At 34.7% G+C, this 11,514-nt stretch overlaps 1 protein-coding gene across 2 annotated transcripts in view; it reads left to right on the top strand.

Moving 5' to 3' along the window:
- The window catches only part of LOC106879982 (potassium voltage-gated channel subfamily KQT member 1), a 241,425-nt gene that overhangs the window by 130,886 nt on the left and 99,025 nt on the right, over positions 1-11,514 (top strand). For both annotated transcript variants that reach the window (XM_052975494.1, XM_052975495.1), the window contains exons 7-8: positions 2,068-2,196; positions 10,053-10,163. In XM_052975494.1, the coding sequence (XP_052831454.1) occupies positions 2,068-2,196; positions 10,053-10,163 (240 nt within the window). The remainder of the gene's footprint in view (positions 1-2,067; positions 2,197-10,052; positions 10,164-11,514) is intronic.

An 11,514-nucleotide genomic window follows, 5' to 3' on the forward strand; every position in this document is an offset into this window, starting at 1 on the left:
TTTTAGTTTTCGTATTTTCCAGTGGTGTTCTCTGTCTATTATTTTAACTTCATCCCACAGGGGGAGGTGGTCTCCATTTATCCATACATGGTCAGCTATACCCAATTTATCAATATCTCCCCATGTCGCAGCTTTGCGATGTTCCTCTACCCTTATTTTGAGGGGGTAGCATGTTTCGCCTTTGTATAACCTACCACAGCTGCATAGGATGGAGTTCACACAATTCTTAGTCATACTCTCTTCTATTAGTGGTTTTACTTGAAGGAGAAATTAGCTCAAAGGAGATATATATTGACAAGAAGAGGCTTTAGCTATGGGTTCACCATTATCACCGATAATAGCCAATATATACATGGAATACTTTGAGAATTTAGCTTTAGGATCAACACCACTAAAATCAGCCCTATGGCTGCGATATGTTGATGATACCTTCATACTCTGGCCCCACCAGGAAGATGTCCAAGTGCTGTTAGATCACGTGAACTCAATAAAGCCATCCATACAGTTCACAATGGAAAAAGAAAAAGACAATCAGCTAGCATTCCTGGATGTATTAATAACATGCACCAAGTATAGATTCAGGACATCCGTATACTGCAAGCCGACCTTCACTGGACGATACCTCAACTTCAATTCCCACCATCCATACAGTGTAAAGAGAGGGATTGCTCAATGCCTAAAACATCGAGCAATGAATATAAGTAGCGATCGTGATACACACCACGAAGAAATGATCAATCTCAGTAACAATCTATTAAGCAACAACAACCCCAAAAGCATACTCTCCACTCCAATTATGAAGAAAAGAGAGGATGAAACCGATAAACTGTCCACAGTCTGTCTAGCCTATGTGAAAGGTCTCTCTGAAAAGATACAAAAGATATGTGGCCCATATGACATCAGGACAGTGTTCAAGAGTAATACAACACTTCGCAAATATCTTCTTTGAGAAAAACCACCAATAGAAGAGAATATGACTAAGAACTGTGTGAACTCTATCCTATGCAGCTGTGGTAGGTGATACAAAGGCGAAACATACCTCCCACTCAAAATAAGGGTAGAGGAACATCGCAAAGCTGTGACATGGGGAGATACTGATAAATCGGGTATAGCTGATCATGTATGGAAAAATGGAGACCACCTCCCCCTGTGGGATGAAGTTAAAATAATAGACAGAGAACACCACTGGAAAATACGAGAACTAAAAGAAGCAGCACATATGCTAGGACACAACAACCTCCTAAGCAGACTGAGTGCAGATATGAAAAGCATATGGGAACCGGTATTAAGGAAGGATAGGAAAATATTAGATTTATACACCCTTAAATTCACTCCATAATGGCCCACAGCCATATGGTGTAGTGGTTAAAAGCGCGGGCTACTAACCCCAAGATTCCGAGTTCGATTCCAGGCAGTGACCTGAATAATAATAATAATAATAATAACAATAACATCGAAAAGTACCTTAAGAATGAGAACCCAGGTTCGAAATTTCCCCAAGAGGAGGGTATATCAGCCGAAACGTTGTGTTAACAACAAACAAGATGAGGACAAATATCTGTCAATTGTAAATAATGTAAATAATGTACATAATTCCTCTTCTCTTAAATATAGAACTGTATACATTTCATTAAATCTTCTGAGGGGTGATAAGCAGTCAAGTGTAGAGGTATTTGACTTTAGAAAATTTCATGGGAGTCATATTAAATAATTTAATGAATTTATCCATTATTTGCTACAATCGCTTTCGTGACGGATCCGGCGCCTTTCGTGGAAGCTTTCGCCCGCTTCTTAGGACCGACTGACCCGTGCTCGACCGCCGTTGGCACGGAACCCTTCTCCACTTCGGTCTTCGAAGGTCTCGTTCGAATATTTATATATAATAAATTATATATATAATTTATTCCATTATATGTACAATTCATTATTTTTAAGACATGGAAGATTAAAGAGGAAAAAAAATTGTTATTTGCATTGTTATTATTTAATTTAATAAGTATATACACAAACAAAACTATCAAACTATAACTTTTGGTCTCTATTCTTTTTCTTTATATATATTTTCAGGAGTTGATAACTACCCTATATATCGGATTTTTAGGTCTGATTTTCTCATCCTATTTTGTCTACCTGGCAGAAAGGAAAGAAGGTAAAAAAGACTTTGCCAGCTATGCTGATGCCTTATGGTGGGGAGTTGTAAGTATACATAAATAGTCATTAAAGATTCTGTAAAAATATGAAAAACATTCCAGAAGTTAAGCATTTAGTAAATTCGTAAACAAATGTATAGACCTGCAAATATATGTATGTATACAGATACATAAGTCAGACCATACTGATCTACACAAGTAATGATATCTATACTTGTACACATATATATGTGTGTATATACATATAAACATACATGCATGCATATTCCATTCATGTTATCTAAATTCCAAAGAAGGAGCCTTGTTTTGGGGTTAAAAACTGGATTTTTTTCCATTAGTGAGAAATTTGAAAAATAAAACAAGAAGCACAGATATGCATGCATGCCTACATACATACATACATACAAGTATGGGGGATAATAATAATAATAATAATGGAACACCCCTCCCACATGACAAGTGGTATGTGCTAGTCATTACAAAGACAGTGATGTAGGAAGTTGAGTGATTGAGAAGTCGGCGAAGTCAGACATAAGTAGTCATGTCTTGCTTGTCTAACTAACTATACTGCTCTACCGGAGTGAATGTTACAACAATCTGACGTTAGATTACAACAGTGGCGATGAGGAATTAACAAACTCACAAGGATTAAACAAACTCATACAAAGTTATGAAACTCACAAAAGTTTTTTGTGCAAATTTTAAAATATACAAAATCATAAAACTATGCAAGAATTGTTAGCCAGTTTGCTTGAGTTGCAAAAACAGCAACAACAATTGCTATATCAGCAACAACAACTGCAAGAACAACAACAGTAATTACAGCAACAACAACAATGATTACTATTACAGCAACAAATGTTGCAATTAATGAATAGTAAGTTGTCTAAAAATGCTGAAAAGATGTTCTTGCCAAATTATGTTGCAAACTCAATAACGGAATTTAAGTATGAACCAGACGAAGGAGTTACCTTTGAGGCATACTATAGAAGATACAAATAGATCCTCAATAGAGAGTGCAAAGATTGGGACAAGGATATGAAAATACATCTAGTCCTAAGAGGACTGGCAGCAAGAGAACATGCGCATTATAGCATTTACATACTCCCGAAAACACCTTCTGACATAAACTTTAAAAATACAATAGACATATTGTGTAAAATTTTTAGCAGAAAAAGCTTGTTGTTCAATACAAGCTGGAAATGTTTGAACCTAGAAAAGAACAATGAGGAGGACTACATCACATATACTGGTAGAGTTAACAGAGAATGCAAAAAGTTCAAACTGGAGAAGTTAACACCAGACATGTTCAAGTGCCTGATATTTACTCAGGGGCTAACTGCAGAAAAAGATGCAGAAGTAAGAACAAGAATCCTCGCTAAACTGGAACAAAACCAAACAGAAACTTTACAACAAGTTTCAGAAGAGTGTGAAAGAATAGTAAATAAAAGGCATGACTCAGAAAAAACTGAACATAAAGATTGCTCCCAAATGAAACAAGTGCGAAACAAGGCAGAATAGAAATCAAGTGTATACTAAAATACAGTACAAACAGGACAAAAATCAGGAAACAAACTCATGTTTTGCATGTAGCGGTCTACATCTGAGAAAAAACTGCCCATTTAAGAAAGTGGAATGTTTCTATTGTGGAAAACTAAGATGGTAAAACCACTGTAAAACCAAGATGACAAAAGATTGGAACAAAGAAAAATAGAGTAAACAAGACGTTGTCAAAAGAAAATGGTAATGTGATAAAGAAGGAATTTGTAAATGTGAAAATTGAAAATATAAGAGTAAAAATACTGTTAGACACTGGAAGTGATATTACCATTTTGAATGAAGAAACTTGGAAGTATATCAGTAAGCTAAAATTAAGTAAATCTACAAAAGTAGCACATAGTGTTACATGTAAAAGATTGTATTTTGTATGTGAATTTGTGTGTAATGTAACATTTCATGACCAAATGAAAATGGCAAAAGTATATGTGTTAAAAAATTCAGTAAATTTGTTTGGCACAGAGTGAATGAAGCTGTTCAAGTTGTGGAATAGGCCCATAAGTGTTTTGTGTGGGAATATAGTCAGTCCAGTCGTAGGCTGAGGGATTGAAACAAGAAATAAAAGATTTATTCTCGGATGAAGTGGACTACTACATGAAAATGAAGGCAAAAATTGTAGTGCAACACCTGTATTTAAGCCAAGAACAGGTAAATAAGGGACTTGAAAGACTTGAAAGCCTAGGAATAATTGAGAAGATGGACCACTCAGACTGGGCAGCATCTGTGGTTTACATAAAAAAGAAAAATAAGTTATGAGTTTGTGCAGATTTTTCAACAGGTTTAAATGATTGCTTAAACTCACATAATTACCCATTGCTGAGTCCTGAGGAAGTGTTTGCATAATTGAATGGAGGGAAATTCTTCTCAAAATTAGACCTCTCAGAGGCATACTTATAAATCTAAGTAGATGAAGAATGCTCATATTCATTAGTCATTAATACATACTGTGGCTTATTTAAAATTAAGCAGCTTCCTTTTGGTGTAAAAGTGGCTCCTTCCATATTTCAACAAGTAATGGATATAATGCTGGCAGACTGTGATTTTGCTATTGCCTATTTAGACAATATTGTAGTAAAAAGCAAATCATGCTAACAACAGGTGGAACATGTAAAAAGGGTATTCGAAAAGATAAGAGAATAAGGCTTTAAGCTAAGTGAGGAGAAACATAAGTTCTCTCTGAAAAAAAATTAAATACTTGGCCAGATAATAGATAAAAACAGACGGAAACCAGATCCATCCAGAGCAATTGCGATACAAAATATGCCCACGCCGAATAATGTCACTATGCTACAAGCATTTTTAGAATTATTAGATTACTACTAAATTTATATTCCCAATATACACAATGTGAGGGCCCTGCTAAATGATTTGTTAAAGAAAAATGCAATGCAAAATGGTGCTAGACTGATAAGTGCTAGAAGGTATTTGATGAATCAAAACACATTTTAACATCAAACTTATTGTTAATGCATTTTGATCCGAAGCTGGATATTATATTGGCTACAGATGCAAGTAATTACAGTGTAGGAGCAGTGCTTCTGCACACATATGACGATGGAAGTAAAAAGGCTATAGCCCATTCATCATGATTGTTATTACCAGCAAAAAAGAACTACAGCCAAATAGAAATATAGCAATTATATTCGGTGAGAAAAAATTCCATAGATTTATTCATGGAAGAAGTTTCTATCTTCAAAAAGATCATCACCCACTACTGTCAATATACGGTTCTAAAAGAGGAATGCCAACACACACAGTTAATAGACTATAGTGATGGGGCACTACATTATTGAATTATGATTTCAAAATGAAATACCATAAATCCTTGAGTATAATCCACATTTTTTTCCCAAAATTTAAAGGTCAAAATCCTTAGTGCGTACTATACATGAGGTTAAAAATGAAATATATTTTCTAAGCAATGTCCGAGTATCTATTTGCTGTCCGCAATGTTTATTCAGACGCATTTTGTGATGTCGGGTGCGAAAATACCTTAAGCTAATACCTTAAGCTATATTTATTTTTCACTGACGTTATTACTGTTACTTCTTTATATTCTGCAAAGTGCACAAAAGAGCTACACGTTTGCATTATGTTATATATACAATAATAATAAAGGACATTACCGTATATACGTTTACAAACCAAGGACGTTATATAGACCTCCATGACTCAACTTAGAGAAGGAGTGCGTATTATACAGAAGGTTTAGATTTTTCAGAGGTACAGCTCCCTAAAAATCCCCTGCGTATATACTCAAGGGCAGACTATACTCGAGGATTTACGGTATTTACCATCAAAGAAACTAGGGCATGCAGATGGTTTGTCCTGACTGATATTGAAACACTGCAAGCCATTCGAAGATATGGTAATTGCAGCATTAAGATCAGAATGTAAAATAAAAAATGTCAAGTGGAATGTGGTACATGAAGTACTGGTGGCCCTAGACGACATAAAATGAAATGTGGAAAAAGACAAATTTATAACAGAAATGAAAAGAATACTATGGATAGGAAAAAGTAGATAGGACAGGATTGGTGTGAAATGAAATCAAGACGTAAACCTATACTCAATTTGTGATAGTGTACTGATGTATGCACACAGAGTAATAATACCTGAAACACTGCAAAAGAAAATGTTGGGGGAATTCCATGTTGGGCATCCTGGTATTTCAAAGATGAAAGCTTTAATGTGTAGGTATGTGTACTGGCCAAAAATGGATAGAGAAATCGAAAATTGAGTGAAAGGCTGCAGAGGATGTACTTTAGCAGCAAAATTACTGATGATAAAAAGTGAACCTTGGTCAAAAGTAGATGTTCCGTGGTTGAGACTACACATTGATTTCGCTGGTCCCTTAAACAGTTTATACTATTTAGTGGTAGTAGTTTCTCTAAATGGCCAAAAATTTGTAAGTTTAAAAAAACCAACATCTTCAACAGTGACACATTTTTTACATGAGCTGTTTGCGAGATTTGGTATCCCAGACACTATAGTGTTTGATAATAGAGTGCAATTTGTGTCTTTTGAGTTTAAAAGGTTGTATAAAACATTCGCTGTAGAACATGTAGCTACTGTGCCATACCATCCCAGATCTAACAGACAAGCAGAACACTTTGTCGATATGTTCAAGGGATTTGTAGTGTATTGTCAACCAAAATTCAAGGGAGCCTGAAGAAAGTCAAATAAGGAAGTCACAGATGAGGTAGCTCTGCAACAAATCCTAAGAGTATACCAAGTGATGCAAAATCCAAAACACACAGGCAGGTATGTCACCAGCAGATTGATGTTTGCGAGGAAAATAAAATCAGTCTTCAACAAATTGCTACCTGGAGGGAAGAGAAAAATTGCAATGGATAATACAGTAAGATATTTCAAAATTGGTGAGAGTGTATTCATTAGGGCATATAAGAAAGGAAAACATAGATAGAAAAATGGCGTGGTTACCAAATGCATAGGAAAAATGCTATACTTAGTAAAAGGAAGAAAATGGGTATATAAGAGACACATAAATCAACTAAAAAAATTCATTGGGAGTGAACCCAAAAGAATTGAAGAATGAATGGAATGGTTATATGATACTTTTCAAGTACCAATGCCACAACAAATAATGAACCCAGATGCACAAGCAAAAGGCAAATAAAAAGTACGGAGTTTCTGGAAGTGGATGCTAAATGAAAAATATATTAAATTTGTAACTATATGCAAAAAAAAAGGACGTGGGATGACGTAAAAATGATTGTTAATAGAGAAAAATAAAATTACATTCCCTAAGAAAAAAAAACTTAAAAGGGGAGATGTTATAGGGATATTAATAATAATGGAACACCTCTTTCACATGACAAGTGGTATGTGATAGCTATTACAAATACTGTGACATAGGAAGTCAAGAAGTCAGTGAAGACAATCATAGATAGTCATGTCTTACTTGTCTAACTGACTATATTGCTATACCAGAGTGGACGTTACAACAGTCCAATATTGGATTACAACAATAACACACTGTCTAAATACCATTCTTGAGAAATTAGACTTCTCAAAACCAGAAATAAGAAAGTTGATTTAAACACTACAAATTGAAGCTTTCACTGGAACTGTAAAAATCTGTAAAACTTTCCAGAGGTTTATCATTTAAGTATATATGAGCATGTCTAGACATGTAACTATATGCATGACATACACACATACATACAAAAATACCCTGTTGATGTTGACAAAATTCCAATGAAGCCTTGGATCTAGGTTAGAAACTGGCTCTTTCTCTATTGGCAAGAAATCTTGAAATAAAACTGAATAGTGACATACATACAAACATACATACTGTGTACATATGTACAATACACATGTACATATGTACGTATGTATATATATTATTTGACAGATAGCCTTTAAGTGCTTAAGAAGGATAGAGCATCATCAGTTGATGAGTTTTATCTCTCCAGTATTGAAGATAAGGTATTTTAAGTAGTGCTAGTATAAAGGATGTCAAGATTCCTAGTACTGGATGGACCCAATCTGCCTTAACCCTTTGAGCCCGTAACATTGGTTTACTGGTGGATGGCTTATTTTTCTCTATACCGTAGCACCGCTCTATACTGTAGCACCCATGGAGTGCCAGGTATATGGTAAAATAAGGTTCAGGAGATCAGGACTCAAAGGATTAAGCATGCCACATACCCAGATTATATGGAACTCCATTCAACATACTAACATGGAAAGAAACAATCTATGCTCATTTGCCACCTCTGGCTTAAGCTAATGAATATGGACCAGTTCCCCCATGAACTTGTAACTCAAAGTATTTGATTTTTTGTTTGCATTCTAGGATGTGTAAGGAAAATTCTAATAAGATTCCTTGGATAAGTAATCATGGAATTTTCCGCCAAGGAATTTATGACTCCATGCAAGCACTAGAGATAAACATCACTATGTACCATTTCACTACTCTGTTTTGTGACGACCATAAAGCTGGTATTGAGAGATTCTATAAACCAAAATTGCATGTAAAAAATAAAGCCTTAAGACTTTAAGACTAAGGACTCTTTCTTTCCTAAGCAGTTGTTGCTATCTATTATATTTCTCATCAATGAACACTTTTAGATTATAATGATACTCTTTACTCTTTTACTCTTTTACTTGTTTCAGTCATTTGACTGCGACCATGCTGGAGCACCACCTTTAGTCGAGCAAATCGACCCCAGGACTTATTCTTTGTAAGCCTAGTACTTATTCTGTCAGTTTCTTTTGCCGAGCCGCTAAGTTATGGGGACGTAAACACACCAGCATCGGTTGTCAAGCGATATTGGGGGGACAAACACAAACACAAACACACACACACACACACACACATATATATATATATATATACACATATATACGACGGGCTTCTTTCAGTTTCCGTCTACCAAATCCACTCACAAGGCTTTGGTCGGCCCGACAAGACACTTGTCTACTCCTAACTTCCTTTGAGACCATCAGATAACAGAGTAAGGGATTCTGTCAAAAGCTTTCTCCAAGTACAATGGTTGACTTTTGGTTAGGTACTTCTGCATCTGTCTCACTAGGAAGATGGTATCTATGGTACTCTTGCCAAACACAAAACCAAACTGCATCTCATCTAGTTTAATTCTATTCCTAATCAATTGAACTATTACTCTCTCCATAACATTCATGACCTGGTTCAGCAGTTAAATACCTTTGTAGTTGTTTCTATCTAAGGCATCACTTTGTAGCAACTAACTATAATACTACTGCACTAGTCATTGTGGATGACGTAATACCCTTCACTAATATTTGGAGAAATGGACAAATGAATTTATACCAACTTATTTCTTTCTCTTTTGTTGTAACCAAAAACAGATCAAACTAAATGACTTGTCCAAGACAACTGCAATTAATATAACATTTACATTCTTTCATAAATGAGAATTAAGTTAAGGATGACAAATATGATAAGAATAATGATAATAAAATGACTATGATTGCAATATGATAAAGATAATAATAATAATTTTTCATCATGTTGGTTCAGTATCACAAATTTGTTTATGAGAGCGATCTGGAGGGATGAAAAGCAAAACAGACACTAGTGAAATTTGAACTCAGAAAAACCATGTAATTTTGTCCTCAGTGATTTATGTTGCTTTACTTTTAATACAGATAATGACATTAAAAACAAAGACAGCAAATAGAATGATGCTGGTGACAGTAACCATAACTACAGATGATGATGATGACAATGACTATAATCTTATGTTTGATTAAAAACTAAATATTGATTTTCTTCTATGATTTTCATATTACCATGAATTGTCTTGAAACTCTTACTTTGTTTTTTTGCTATTCTAGATAACTGTGATGACCATTGGGTATGGTGATAAAGTGCCACAAACTTGGCTTGGTAAAATAGTTGCATCCTGCTTTGCTGTTTTTGCAATATCATTCTTTGCCTTACCAGCCGTAAGTTTCATATTGCTTATTTGTATATAACCCTGTATCAAATTTAGAGAATGACTGGTTGTACATATTTGCATATTACTTGTTGTTGGTATAAAAATTTAAACATTCTATACTGTTTTGATTAATTCCATCTCAAATCTCTTCAGCTTTCCTAATAAAATATAGTCTCAAACATAAAAATGTTGATTTCCAGCATGGTTATAAAGCCATATATTTTAGTAGCAGGAACAGTTTCTTATATCGATACCCCACCACCTCCACCAATAATCGACTAGTACTTGTTTTTCTAACCTCAAATGGACGAAAAACAATCTACTTGATAAGATTTGAACTCAAGTTTTGAAGTGATGTAACTATATATCATAAGGCATTTTGTCCAACGGAATTATTAATATAGAAAGATGGAATTATTATCCTGATAATACTTCTTGTAGTTTTCATTTAGACTCTCTGTATAAAGAAAACATCATTATATCTTCTGCGTTCTGTATAAATGTCACACCTGTGTTTGAGCATAACACTTTTAGTCTTTAAGGATAGTTACGTCATTGAATGTGACACAGTGTATTTCTTACGATTGCTTATAACAAAATAGCAGCAGCATCAGTAGCATTGGTTGTAATTGTAGCATCAGTGACTACGTAGCAGTCCAACCATATTGCATTTCCTCTACTGTCTGTGGGTTTATGATACATGTAGTTTGAATATAAATGCTGATCTTTTAGTTTTATTTTGATTGGTATACCTTCATATTTTCAAAACCAGTGGAGTTTCAAAACCTGTACATAGCTGGACTGATGCCATACAGAATTTTGTTTCATCTCTTTCACTCTAGGTTCAAAAACTTCCCACTCATCTGTGCTTAGTAAAATGAATCCAAGCTATTGATTTGTCTTCCTTGTATCGATAAGGTCAATATGAGTTGTTGCCCTTGACTTTTGTTGTGCGCTGTTTGAGATAAAAGGGCTTTATGGTGATAAATGTTATTTCTAGCCTAGCTTTCTTTGGCACACTTGGATTCAATGATAGATTTTAGTTGCTGATTTTGTCTAATATAGAATCATACACGAAATGGACTCTAGAATTCTGCTCAATTTACTCTAATTTGCCAAGAACAAAATTATGTCCTTGCTGCCTTCTTATCATCGCTTCACAATATATGTGAATGTTTACACGACTTATCACTCGCTGATGTTGGTACAGACATTGAATTCAAACTTAATTCAGATAAACTTTTTTAAAACATATCTTCGCGAGAAGAATACGAGAGTTTTTTTTTTTTTAATTTATTCTTACACAAAACTTTCAGGTACAAATTTGGAAAACTTTCTTAGCAAGACTTCCGCCCGTC

The sequence above is a fragment of the Octopus bimaculoides genome, chromosome 21 (assembly GCF_001194135.2).
Source record: "Octopus bimaculoides isolate UCB-OBI-ISO-001 chromosome 21, ASM119413v2, whole genome shotgun sequence".
Lineage (NCBI taxonomy): Eukaryota > Metazoa > Mollusca > Cephalopoda > Octopoda > Octopodidae > Octopus > Octopus bimaculoides.